General features: G+C 41.0%; 2 protein-coding genes across 3 annotated transcripts in view; one reads left to right on the forward strand and one right to left on the reverse strand.

The window, feature by feature from the left end:
• Positions 1 to 11,772, forward strand: LOC145446290 (tetraspanin-8-like). The gene is made up of 8 exons (XM_080324544.1): positions 1 to 214; positions 273 to 372; positions 1,508 to 1,605; positions 3,766 to 3,840; positions 8,948 to 9,043; positions 9,154 to 9,312; positions 9,376 to 9,459; positions 11,587 to 11,772. Exons 1-8 carry the CDS (start codon positions 155 to 157, stop codon positions 11,650 to 11,652), a joined length of 738 nt encoding a protein of 245 aa, XP_080180670.1. The 5' UTR covers positions 1 to 154; the 3' UTR covers positions 11,653 to 11,772.
• LOC145446278 (sodium/potassium/calcium exchanger 4-like) overlaps positions 11,666 to 14,211 on the reverse strand; it is an 18,500-nt gene continuing 15,954 nt past the window's right edge. For both annotated transcript variants that reach the window (XR_013917249.1, XM_080324530.1), the window contains exon 14: positions 11,666 to 12,468. Coding sequence is in view for 1 of the 2 variants with exons in the window: in XM_080324530.1 (XP_080180656.1) it covers positions 12,369 to 12,468 (100 nt within the window). In the remaining variant the exon portion in view is untranslated. The remainder of the gene's footprint in view (positions 12,469 to 14,211) is intronic.

Raw genomic sequence — 14,211 nt, forward strand, 5'->3', positions numbered from 1 at the left:
ATGGCTTAGGAATATCTCGATAGTCGCCCACTTCGCAAACAGTTTATTGGGAAAGCATCTCGATATCGTCGCAGGTCTCAGCATTTGGTCGCGCTATTTTACGAATACTATCTGATTACTAGAGCTTTCATTGAGGATATAAACAAAGATAAAGATGGGAGCATGTACGAAATTTTCGAAATTCATGTTGTTTCTCTTCAATATTATATTCTGGGTAAGTGAATTATTTAAGAAGTTTTTACATGTGCTTCAAATCTGCCTCCTGTCTATAGGCTGCCGGAGGAGCGATGCTGGGGCTCGGTATCTATTTTGTAGTGCAGGACAATGCGGAAGCAGTGGTTGAAGTAGCAGGTGTTACCTTTTATTATGCAGGTATACTTTTTGAATTGGTTTATCGGATGATATTATGTAGACCAGGGGTCACCAACCTTTTTGCAACCGAGGACTACTTTTGCGTAATGATTGAAGCGGCGGGCTACTATTTACTCCCGCCGTTTACCCATACCACACTGAATTTCCGCTTTGATATTCATAGCACTGGGCAGGACTGGACATCATGTCATCTGTTTCTATAGCAGTCAGTGGGAAGCCTGACATTGTATGATATCAACTAGTGCGCTGTACTCTGGTATTTAACTTGACACTGCAATTCTGAGTGAGTGTTCCAGATGTGCAATAATTAAGCGTGTTTTGCGTTTGTTTTTGATGAAGTTCATGTCCGAAAAGGCTGATTCACAACGATAAGTTGAACCATAGACGCTTGCAACCTTCATAGCTGCTGCGCATACACCACTGTACTTTTCCGTATCAACAATGCACCAAACGTTTGCTGCAGAGTGAGGTGGGGGTCATTTTGCAGTGTTACAATTTCAACCTTCTACTGTTCAGCATCCAGAAATGACAAGATTTCATGATACCGGACAGCAGCAACGATTACAGAAAGTTAGAAACATGGTATAATAAACTGCGTTGAGTGTAACAGAAACAAGCTGTGCCAAAAGATGCAATACGTAATGGCTATACAGATATTGAAAATCTGCTAGTACTTCACGGCTATCTGACTCCGAATAGTAATATTGTCACTACTTTGGCATTGTCCTGGTCGTAGAGCTATCGTAACGGAACCCCCCACCATTTCAAGAAGACCGTAGACGGCATTCCGTCATGTCACCTGAATAGGCAAGCGCCGTATCTTGAATTTCTGGTGATTCTATCACATACATCTATATATTACTAATTGTAATTGAAGATATTTTCAAGTGTTTATATATGTAAGCTACATGATAGCGTGTTTTAAACAAGAATAGCTGAATCAATCAATCAATATATTTCAAAGCTCACTGGTAATAGTCTGACGAAGATTGGTAAATGCTGCTATTTCACCTATTTTTAGAATGGGCTCGCGCGGGCTACTCATCTAGTCTTCGCGGGCTACCTGGTGCCCGCGGGCACCGGGTTGGTGACCCCTGATGTAGACAATGAAGTTATATTCAATTATATTAACAAGGTTGTTACCTCATGATATCAATCGGGTCTGTCATGTTTCTGATGGGATTCCTTGGGTGCTGCGGCGCGATTAAAGAAAACAGGTGTCTTCTGGGTTCGGTGAGTTACGAGTAATTTACCACTAGCTTTGATGGTTTCACAATTTGGTATTATTGTTCGAAGTTTCGTTATAAATACGTCCTATCCAACGGGAAGTGGACCGCAGTGACAGAGTAACACTATACCGGTACACTTCCGAAGTAACCTACTCAATGTGCTATAGTTGTTCAGTGCTTTCGGCACATGGAATTGAAATCAATTTCATAAGTGAAATAATAATGATCAATTTTCACTTTATCTCTTATCATGATCAGGGAATGCTATCTCGAAATTGCACCTATTGGCTGCAGTCAGCATTACTCTATGACTCTTTGTTATTCACAGAGATGCATTATTGTCATCTAGAGAATTATCACCGACTGGAAACAGAAATCTCTGGCACGCTGTTCCCAAATAACTTTTTGTAGCTTTTTACCATGGAGTAGACTACAATTTCTACCTTACTTGAAGTCGTTTCTCTTGACTTCGAAATCGCTACCCCCACTGTACTTCAGTAGAATAATACAGTATAACATTTGCTTAGCCTAGTATCGGTGATTGCATTGACTCGCCTATGAGTAAATCGTCTACCTGCCCAGACTACAGTATAGGCTTACAGTGTAAAATATATAGTTGGCCATAACATTCATATTTCTCAACAAAAAGTCATTCAGATTTGATTGTAATTTATAATTACATATGGGGTTTACCACACGTCCTCCTTTAGGAGGATTGGTCCTCCTCTTTCAAGAAATCGGAAAGATCCTCCGAGGACGCCCAGATGTCCTCCTTTTTGGCAATTCGTCTTCCTTTACAGCTTCGAGGGCCAGGCGCTTGTACAGTACTCGAACAACTAAAAAATGCCATAAATAACGCGAAATCTGGATTTCGACGGCAGTGACGGCAAGGTTGACTAAAAAAAAGAGTAACGCCAACTGATTTTACGTGGGAACGGGTCTTTCGGGAGTCGAGTTTTTTTAGTCAACCCAATAAGATTTCGCGCAAATTTTTTTAAATTACTAGTTTTCTCGTCCGCTATTATATCATTGGAACTTATAAAAATTGTCTTTTTAGGATCCCAAAATATGTTAACCCTAGATTAGGGTTACCATATTTTAGTGGCCCAAATTCCGGGTGCTCTCTAGCGCCCACCGGCGGATTTCAAAATGAGGTATGAGCACATTGTCGATCAGTATGACGTCACACCAGCAAAGCTTTGTCTATTGACTAGAGGTGGTCACGATCCAGTTCAGGAGTATGTGGTTGTGTGTTATAAGTTGTAACCAGCCCCGAAGCCACACTTTTTCAGCCCCCTCCCGCCCAAATCAACACTGACCTTGGGCCCACCGTAGGGTAATCGTTGTAACTTCCGAGAGCTTACTATATGCATCTGGTCGTTGAATGATTTGATTGAATCATGTCAATAATGTTGGTTCTTCCATATATTACCATATAATTGTGATCCTCTCTCCGCCCACATGATCAGGGCTAGCGGTAAAGCAGTTGGAGGATGGTGACTTCGGAAATGCAAGGAGCGTAATTGTACATCGCTGAGTCATGTTCATGTCACATCAATAGGATTATTTATCAGCATAGTGCCGATGCGCACAGCACCACCAAGCTATATAAACACCGCACATTCGATGGTTTCCGACTCCGTTTCCAATTTGAAAATGTTCCGTGGCTCAGCTCAACATTTGATGGGCTGATTACTAATTAAAGATCGGCACATTTGTCCATACTTACTCACGGCCTATTTTGGAAGCTGATTACGTTCAACATCTTCACGAACTCCAGAATAAAGGCAAACTACCCCCAGCAGGTTTAGAACCACTATCCTTGAATAAAGCATCCAAACGGCGTCAACCGAATCTATGAATACCGTTATCTTGTAATTTCGATTACAATTAGACTTATTTTGTAAATGAATTTTATTTTCATTTATTTTTCATCGCAGTTTTTGCCAGGGTGGTAGTCCCCACATTAAAAACAATACATATGATACTAAATCGCGCGCAGCGTTCTTTAGGCCTTCAAAATTCCGAACATTTAGGTATATTTTAAAAATTCCTCCCGGACGCAGTTTTAACTGTGAAATCCTGGACATGTCCGGGAAATTCTGGACGTATGGCAACCCGACCCTAGATATCGTTTGATTACTGAAATTATCATTTCATTCAGTACGTATTGTTGCTGCTCGTCATTCTCATTCTTCAACTGGTTGTCGGCATATGGGGATTTGTAAACAGAGATTCGGTGAGTGAAATAGTCCTTGACATAGAATTATGCTTATATTAGGAGCCCAGTGGTATTGGCGAAGAAGTTTTGACTATTAACTAAGCTGAGGCTCTTTCATTGTTCGTGAAAATCCTCGGTTAAGTCAATATAAAGCTTGTCCGCATGCGACTTGCGTAGATAGCAGGATTATTATTATTAATATTATTATATGGCCAATACTTTAGAGCAGGGGTGGGCAAACTACGGCCCGCGGGCCGCATGCGGCCCGCCACATCGTTCTGTGCGGCCCGCGAGAGTCTAAAGAAACTTTTTCAAAATATTGATAAAATCCGTACTAAAAATCGAATAAATGCAGGGACTTCAATAAACTTTTTCTTAGTTTATTTCACCATGATAATTTGAAGACAGTGGTTCTAAACCTCGGGTGCGCCCCCTCCACTGAAAAAATTTTTCGCGCTTCGCGTGATTCTCGTTCACGTCATGGTTGTTGCTGTGTATTTAGTCTAAATTTCATATTGAAAAATTCCTGATCCACATTCGTAACCTTCCGTGCCATCTAACTATCTGTTAGGTTTGCTAGCACCCTATAGTTGCGTTTTGTGATATGACGATAAGGGTGGCGCGAAATTTTTCACCATCATAAGGGGGGCGTGTCTCAAAAAGTTTGAGAGCCACTATTTTAAGGTAAATACTTCCTTACTTTATGTTTAATTTCTGGCGCGACAGCCCGATCTCAAGGCCCACGCGGTTTGAAAGGTTTCAACTATATACGAAACATCACAGAAATCCTTAACGAGATTGATGTAACTCGGATAACTTCAGTTTTAATTATTTCAGTGATGTGCTTATACAAACGATTTACGCGTGTCTTAGGTAGATTCGTTCTCTGTATGTGTAGAATTGGGGTATTTATATTTTATCCACACATCGTAGATGGGTGTTTGATGCTAACATGGTTATGATGCTGTGAGTATTGTGTGTCCTGGAACTGAACCAAAAGTGGAATTAGTAAATCTATGAACAGATCGCTGCTCATAGATTTAAATTCCAATCCTGTTCTAAGAATCGGGACAACCGATTTTCATCTATATAGTTTTGACAAATTGGTTATTGAAGTCGACCAGCCAATGAAATCTCGCCATGTTTCTGACGTGTGTACGATATCATCAAAGCAATGTTTGTTTTGTTTTAAATAGGAACACATATAATCTCCATGTCCTCACTCTATAATCTCAATTTTATATAATGCGGCCCGCGAATGAATTTAGATGTTGAATGCGGCCCGCGAGCTCAAAAGTTTGCCCACCCCTGCTTTAGAGTGATATTGATGCATTCATGCAGGCTTGCATCGCTATGATCCGGAAGGATTTGCGGCGTCGACCGAAGAGCTAACTGAATTAAATATTTGATAGCATTCGGTGCTAAGAAGGTTTTCTGACCGTGTCCGCCAATCCAGGAATATTGACATCTTGTCAACAAATCAGACTGTAAATACTATATAAATAGATCTCAAACCAACTAACGTCGCAAATCGAATAATAATAACAAATGCATCAGAACACCATGTAACAAAAATTTAGTTGAGCCAATATTTTGATATTTCCCATACCATATTCCTTAGTAAAACATGTTTCTGGCAGTTATTTGCCTCAAGTGCCGTATAAAAATGTCATTTTAAGCTGCCGCACCATGTTTTTCAAGCTTTATTGAAATTCCTATTAACTGTGACGTCACATCGATCCATCATTCAATGCATAATAGCTGGTTGTTAGCAACAATCATCTTATCAGTCTCAGTTAGTCAGTATTGGCTGCAGCAAACAAGCTCAAATTCCTTTTCGTTTTGTTCTGACTGTGGATCTAGTGAGTGTAATCTCCTCATTAATGTCAACATCACAAATGTAATCTGCCTGCTGAACGATTTTGATATATCTGTGGTCTGTACATCAGTCTGAAACAAGTTAAGCATAAAATATAGATAGAAGTAAAGTTTATAAGCTTATTGACTTTACTTTGGCATGAAGATTGGGGACAATGATAAAAACAGGGCATTTCATGTAATCTGCGAAACATACGGATGAAATATGGACGGATGTCTAATGGGAGATCGACATTCAATGACATTTGTTATTAAAGAAGTTGAAGGGAAATTAGAAACCTTATAGAAGACTGTTATTTCTGTGTGGGTGACATTCCAAGGTTCAGAATAACTAAAAAATGACTTGACATTGCATATCCTTCTATGCCATCTACTCTTAAGCACCTGTTCCGTATTGCAGTAAGTTTTCACTGCCAAAACTATCAGGCAAAAAAAGATAAAGATGCAGTAAATGACTCCGATGACGACTTCAACATCTCCCATATATATATAAATCTAAAACGACACATTCGTAACCAACACGAACTTAATGATTTAGTCGGGAATCACTAAATTAAATGCGAAAATTCTGACTCCAAGGTCGAATCTATAGGGAACGATGTCCTTCGTCGAGAAAAGGGCATGAACGATTTTCACGGTATTCCGTAATACCAGCAGATTTCTCAGTTTATAGACCCAAATCATGCAAACAAAACCACTTCGGATAATTTTTGAAGTGTTTCCATCCTTTTATAATCTATGGTGGCCACTATTTGTGCATATTCCTTCGTTTTGTTAGTGGATTTGTACGTCCAATTAGGAATTATGCGTACTATTACAGGGCAATTTTGAGTGAAACGAGCAATCACAAAAAGTGACATTTCTCAAAGGCTAGGGACACTTCAAAAGAAATTTTTGTATTTTAGTGATTGGTTTGGAATAGCAAAACACAATACATAAAAAATTTTACTCAAATAAAATTTTGCAAAATTTTGGAACATGGTGTTATTTTTGGTCCATAATAAGAGAGGATTTCTCAGTTCACAGACGCAAGTCACGCAAACAAAACCACTTCTAACGAGTTTTAAAGCGTTGATTTGTTACTTGATGCATGAATAAGCTATATTTGTTCATATTAACCTTTTCATTAGCGTTTTCTTACCTCCAAGGCGCCGAACCTGGGTATGCAAGGTATGCCGGGCATACCTAGACATTTTTTAGGTATGCGGCATACCTAGAATTCCGTTTGGCATGTATCGGCATAATCGTCCATTGTGCTTCTTAGAACAAATCGCAATGAATTTCCGTTTACGACATTACCTGCTGTCGCTTATGTGATCGAGGTAACCCGTTGCGCGCGGCCAATTAACGAGAAGCGTGTTGGCAATTAGCGAGATTCGTCTGTGCAACGCGACGCGATCACCCGCTGAGATGGTCGCGAAATTAGGTCATTCATTGCCGTGCGCTCGGCAATCTTCACTGGTCTGATTGATCGCGTCTCCAGCAAGCGTAATTATTCTGGCTTGAAAAATCGCGTCTATAATAGGCCCGGTGCGCACTATACCATCGCTGGCCTGCTCAATCGCATCTGCATTGACTTGGTGCGTACGATATCATCGCCGGCCTACACAATCGCATCTGCAATAGGCCGGGTACGAAAGATATTATCGCTGGCCAGCTATCGCGTCTAGGGTAGGCTTACCATACGTCCTCTTTTAAGAGGATTTGTCCTCTTTTTTGACTTTTTTGAAAGTGTCCTCGGAGGACGCCCTTTTGTCCTCTTTTTTGAGATTTTGTCCTCTTTTTTGAAAATTTAGGTCAGATTTAGAGGAAATTGCGAGTGATATGCCGCAAATTAGCGCAGAAGTGAAGCTCCGGTGGGTATTTCGGACGGAAAAGCGGTGATTTTAGGTCTGAGCGAAAAGAAGACCTTTTTTTTAGTCATCCACCTGGCAATGTGGAGAGAAAAACGTTATTTTGAGCTCTGAGCGGAAGTGATGACCTTTTTTTTTTTTTAGTCAACCGATCACGAAGTGGGAAAAATTTACCGGTTTTTGAGAATTCTTCTCCAGTTTTGCATGTCTGAAATTTCTGAAAAAGTGTCCTCTTTTTACATTTCCAAAATATGGTAAGCCTAGTCTAGGGCCTAGCAATGCTAGCATGCTTCTCTCGATGGCTTGGAGACAATGCCGTTAAGTGTATGCTTTGATTAGCGATTGTGATTAAAGAGTGACATCGCGACACTGAATGACATCGAATGTCCGCAGACATATGCGATTGTGCAGGCACGCATGCGTAATTGAATCCCGCTAGCACTTAACATAACCATCAGAACGCTTGAGTTATAAAAGACGAGAAAGGTTTGAACCACCTGAAATCGGTGCCATGGTAGAACAGATTCCATAACAATTCGTTACTCGGACATTTATACTTGCGAAAATCGTCGCCAAGGTTACGTAATGCGCGTCTATTTTGGCGTATTTAATTAATCGCGAGATTTAATGAACTCGCTAATTGACAGCGCTTCCGGACTCGTTGACAAGCTTATCATACGAGTTAGCGGGGGAGATAGCGTAGTGGTAACGATAAGTGCCTACTAAGCCGGTGGGCCGGGTTCGATTCCCATCGGAGGTCCATCTGGGCTCCTCGTCCCCCGCTGTCGCCGTTCATACGGAGACAAAAAAAGCCCAGAAAAAAAAAGACCCGAAGAAAGAAAGCACTCATAAGGAATGGAAAGAACTAGTAGAAAGGACCGCGGCTTCAAAAAAGATCAACATCGAAAGGAACTGTGACATCGGGCACTCTAGGCCGAGGTGGATGTCTGAGTAAATGATCGCTACTGATGCGTGTCGTTCGGCATCGTCCTATCTGTTCATTACATCGCATTGTGTCTTATCGCATTGTACATTGTGTGTAACTTGTTCAGATGAAAATTATAACCCAATGACTGTTAAGTTCGTCAACACGTGGAGATTGTATAATCGGCATTTACGCTTGCATTTTACCTCAATGAATCGATGATATATTAACCCTAATTATCAATTCTGTCACATTATGACGTCATTCCTTTGTGACGTCATGCAACCCTCATACCTAAGGAAAATTAGCGCCCGGCGCCTATGTCCAAATAATTATTGTGATTAATATGGAGCAATTATGAGTAAAATTCATCGTCATCTAGATTATTATACATCATAATAGATACTTGCCGGAAATAATTACAGTTTATGATTATTTTTCGACTGACCGTAGCATTATTTGCATACAGATTGAACAAGACATCAGAAACACGCTGAACAAATCGGTACCACTGGAATATGAGAATGATGCGAAGATTCAAAGCGTAATATCGCTGCAAACTTCGGTAATTGTTACGAATCTCAGGTCTAATTTACCCGTATACTCTCAAATCACATATCTATCCTATTTGAAAGAGAACACAGACTGATTCCGAACTACTTTTGTTTCATTCAGTTCAAATGCTGCGGCTTAGTGGACGGATGCTCGGACTGGGAAGATGGTAAGACGCGCGGGTGTGGCTGTGGCGCAGATACGAGCGATACTTGCGTGTCGCCAGTAACCCCTGAAGGATGCTCGAATGCCGATGATCCGGGGCAGAAGATTTACTCCCAGGTTTGCTAATGGACTTGAGACTCTGAGTCATGTTCCTGAAAACGTGAATTTTACTCTTCGAAGGACTGCTACGATGCGATCCATAACGCCGTTTTGAGCAACGTAGGCTTGGTCGCAGGAATAGCCATTGGGATTGCGGTATTGGAGGTTAGTGTTCACGGTTCAGTCAACATATTATAATGTTCCCACAACGAAGTTCACCCAAAACTCGCATGTTCGTAAAGTATGATTGCAAGATTGAAGATGAACTAGACTTCAGTTAATCAGAGCCTCATATGCGCTTGTCTGCGACTGTCGATTCTACCCTGAAGTGTTATTGACCCGCGAACAGGCCCCGTGAAAGTCCCCGGATGAGAGGCCAACCACGGCGACGACTATAGCTACATTGCCTGAGTAATTAGATTGAATTTGAATCATCGAATCTCACGGGAAGCACAATATAATTCAGTGTATGGGATATGACTACGTCCGACTCGTTGTTTTTTTGTGGTAGGCTATTCATGGTGTTTGTCGACTACTAGTCATTTACACCAAGCCAATTATCTTCATTTTTATTCCGTAGCTGCCACTGGTAGCACTGCCCACCTCTAGGCATTTTATAAGACACCGCTTACGCGGATGAGATGGCGAGGAGGAGCCTACATAAACCTCACACACTGAGGTAGGAATTCTGGAGTCGACCTCAGCCGGACTCGAACCCGCAATCCATTGGTGTTACAGCTGTGGATTATACCACTAGGCCAGTGGTTCTCAACCTTTTTGTCTTCGCGGACCCAGGGTTGTAATGACTCGAGTCATGACTCGACTCGAGTCCGAGTCGAAACACGATTTTCTGATGACTCGACTTGACTCGAGTCATTTTCTCAAAATACGGAAATGACTCGATTCGACTCGAGTCAATCCGTGTATTGACTCGACTTGGACTCGAGTCATTGCGCATGACTCGAACCAAGTCATATGACTCGAGAATCAGACGGCCAAGACCGACATTTCATTGTAATTTCGAAGAGGAGTAAAGTAACCACGCACTTGGGATTTCGTCTATTGGTACTAATACTTGAAAATGCGACCAGAAACTGCTTAAATTGAGGAAAATTAGCATATTATAAATGCGAAGTATTCGATATCACCAAACAGGGTTATAAAAAGTAGGTTTAACAAGACTTTTACTGGAAACTGAGCAGTCAACACAATGACTTGTACTCGAGTCATAATACCATGACTCAGACTCGAACCTCTGCTCGATGACTTGGACTCGGACTTGACTCGGTGGTGAAGTGAAAATGACTCGAATTGACTCGAGTCAAAACTATATAAGTGAAATTGACTTGTGACTCGGAGCCTTGTGACTTGGTTACAACCCTGCGCGGACCCCTTTTTGACCGTCACGGACCCCCGCGGAACCCCCACGAAAATTTTGATCCAATTTAGCTCATTATCGTGCAATCGTCATCTGTCTTGTGCAAGTGATAACTGTAGGCTTGGTGATAAACAACAATAAAATAACTTTTTCTGAAAATATGATCATACTATTCATGTTGAAATTGGGTTGACTTCCATTATTTCAAAGCGAATTCTGCAACTGCATTTCTTGAAATACGTGGTCGTGTCTTGAAAATCTGTGCCTTCGATTTGATATGAACGAATACCGAGAATCAATCTCCACAAATATTGATGGTGGCGAATGTAATGATAACGAGTAACGCTTCCAAACACACATTTGGGTATGATCGCAACAAATATGGCAGCCAGATTATTGACAAACAATTTCTTTATTAAACATATATCGTCAAGCCAGGTCATTTCTGGCTAGCAGCAGTTAATATGGAAAATGGTTGTGGATATCACTGGAGAAAATGGATTCTGTAAACATTGCGAAGTCACCGTGATTGATCTTACTCATCTATTTCTTTCCACAATTCCCAACAAAACATCTATCTATATACAGCAAAATGTTTGTATCAGTAGGCTATATTGGCAATTACAACGAGTCTGCACAGTAGGATATTTCATCTCAGACGACCATTCTGCTGATGTAAGCTCTGGAGTTTTACTAGTAATGAAGCGAAATTGATTTTCCGAATGCAAAAAATACAAATTAGGTTATCAACTATTTGAGGCTTCGTGGACCCCCGGTTGAGAACCACTGCACTAGGCTATCTCGCCACTTAGACTCGTCCCTATGTACTACCTAACCCAGTTCAGCATCAACACTTGTCGATTGCTCACTCCCATAAGGCAGCCGATGAGCTCAAAACAACTTTGTTTTTCCAGATCTTCGGCATCATTTTCGCAATCACAATATGCAGGGACAGAAAGAAGCAATACGAATCCTATTAGATATAACAAAGGATGAATAGTTGTGAACGTAGTTTCGATGATTTAATTTCACAGACGTGTCCGTCGTAACGTAGCAAACGCACCGAAATATACAACACTGCATTGGTCATATTTTCAAAACGAGTCATCATTCCTTGTGTGCTAACGTCAGTGATAGACTTGTTGATCAGACGCTGTATTGACACAAAACGATGATATGAACTAATTTCGCGACAAACAGTTCAGCCGCCGTATCACGGGAGTCCGCACCTCGTCTTCGATTCCGTATCACACGAAAAAATGACAACACAGCGCAGCCAACTACATACCTTAATCCCGTGTTCGGGGCCCGGATAAATCACATCACAATGGTGTGCATTTCAACAACGATCTGACCTGTAGCGGTCAGAAAGGTATAGTTAAGAGTCGATAGATTCGTACGCATTGAAGAGGTAATCTAACAAATGAATTCACACTGTTCAAAATTTCTTTCGCCGACCAAATCGGATGTCGGGGCGCAACATATCGACATAAACCAAATCCTCATCACAGTGATAGCAGCATCACGTCCAATCCACGCCTGATTACAATCGATTTCAAGTTCATTTGGTCGCGATCCTTCTCTGGACAGTGGACCCTTCTCCGGGCCATGTGATTCTACCGATACAAGTATGCGCCGTACGCGGAAAACGCGTGAGCAAAATTATACCAGATTTGCCGATTTTCGCGCCGTAGCATCAACAAAAGAAGGAGTAGCACTTCCTCTCTTGCACGAAAGCGTAAATCATGAACGCTGCGTACATTACCAGGAAGACTACAGCGACACTCTTTCTGAGTCTGGAAAAGAAGCAAACCAATTGTGACTATCGACACGGGATTTTGACAAGCTACAGGTCTCGTATGTGATCAGGAAATGACATGAACGATCTGTATTGCCCAGACGTGGACAACAAGGAAATGTTCATATTTTCCAAACTAGATTAGAATCGGAATTACAGAGAGAGAGAGAGAGAATCTTTATGCGTATACATTACAGCTACAACTTTTTTCCGGATTAGAGCACAATTACAACTATAGCTACACGCTTATTTCCAAATTAGATTAGAATGAGAATTACTGAATTCCCTCAAGCTTGGACATCGAATCAAGTTCCGTTAATACCAAGTCACAGTTCATTCTTTATTATGAGCATGTGAATAGCAAATTTCCGTAAAGCTAGATTGACTCGTTTCGCACTACCAGTTCACCTGTAAGATTTACAGGAAAACCGGAAATTGGAGCATAGAAACATTTCACAAATTAGATTAGAATTATAATTAGAGCAAAGAAAGATTTCACAAATTGGACTAGAATTAGATTGCCGGCATTTCGCTCCTATGAGTCTGGTATTGCCTTCACGATCTAATTCAAATTTTTAACTTAAAAATGGCTTCCGTTCGCAGTCCGGTTACTTTTTCTTGTCTCGTAGTGATATATCTAAGTTTTTCGAGGCGATATATATATAATATATGACCAGCAAGGAAACTTGATGAAGATCCTGTTTGAGTTGTGAAAACATTAATTTCGTGTATAAAACACAACATCGCACCGAAATTACCTGTGAAACCCAACATTCGCGTTAATTATTAAAATTTAATCAGCTATACCCTCGTCACGCAGGCCAGTCGATCACACCCTTCTATAAGAAACACATTCAATCAATGTTTAGTAAAGACGGCTGGATATCGCATGCTCACAGCTGTACACAGCGTGCGAGAGCGGCGGATAATCCCGTAAACATATGGCGGCGATCGTTGCGTGAGGCTTGGGCTGAACAAAAATACCTGAGGGATTCGATTCTGAACCGAATATTAAAAGTCGAATCGGGTGTTCGAGTATCACTTATTACGAATATGATACCAGTTCTCTATCACAATGAAGATAATTTGTATTTTTTCGACCATGCCTATCTCTTCGCACTTTGTGATAATTAGAGCGATTTTTTTGACATGTCAAAAAAAGTCAAAATTTTGTCAAAATTGTAGCGGTAGGTCAAAAAATTATCAAAATTGATTACAAAGTGAACATTTTTTTGCAACCTGCATTTCGTTTGCATCGTAGATTTTACACTGTCGGTGAACCTATCATTTCACATTGTACAGCTTGTAGCCTACTTTCTAGGCCAAGGGTTGTAGACGGCCTATTGACTGCTCATTGTGAATCATAAACGGTCAAATCGAACAAATAGGTTGACATGGTGGTATGCTCAACGTACCGCAATATCATAACTGAAGCAAGACTGCGCGGGCATTGGTTCTTGTATCAAGAAGCGCGTGATGAAAAATTGTGATGTAGACAACATTGTCAGAATGAAGCGACACGGTGTGTCACCAGCACTTTACGCACAACTCAAGTGTTGCCAGCGAATAACTGCTGCTGTTGAACGTTCTTTCTCCATTCTCGGCAATCTAATTAGCAAGGACTGACACTTTCTAATACCCGAGAATGTAGGAAAGTACCTTTCGTTGCACTACAACAAATTTGAATTATTTCTACCATAATGCTGCGTGATGTGTAACTACCGGAATTCTTCATTGGTCC

Source organism: Botryllus schlosseri, chromosome 9 (genome assembly GCF_051294905.1).
Source record: "Botryllus schlosseri isolate E-star chromosome 9, Bs_hap1, whole genome shotgun sequence".
NCBI lineage: Eukaryota > Metazoa > Chordata > Ascidiacea > Stolidobranchia > Styelidae > Botryllus > Botryllus schlosseri.

What these genes read in the sequence shown, in the direction of transcription:
- LOC145446290 (XM_080324544.1), top strand. Translation starts at nt 155, where the DNA reads ATGGGAGCATGTACGAAATTTTCGAAATTCATGTTGTTTCTCTTCAAT. An exon ending in GATTTGTAAACAGAGATTCG is followed by an intron (nt 3,841 to 8,947) that starts GTGAGTGAAATA and finishes ATTTGCATACAG; the next exon opens with ATTGAACAAGACATCAGAAA. An exon ending in TAATATCGCTGCAAACTTCG is followed by an intron (nt 9,044 to 9,153) that starts GTAATTGTTACG and finishes TGTTTCATTCAG; the next exon opens with TTCAAATGCTGCGGCTTAGT.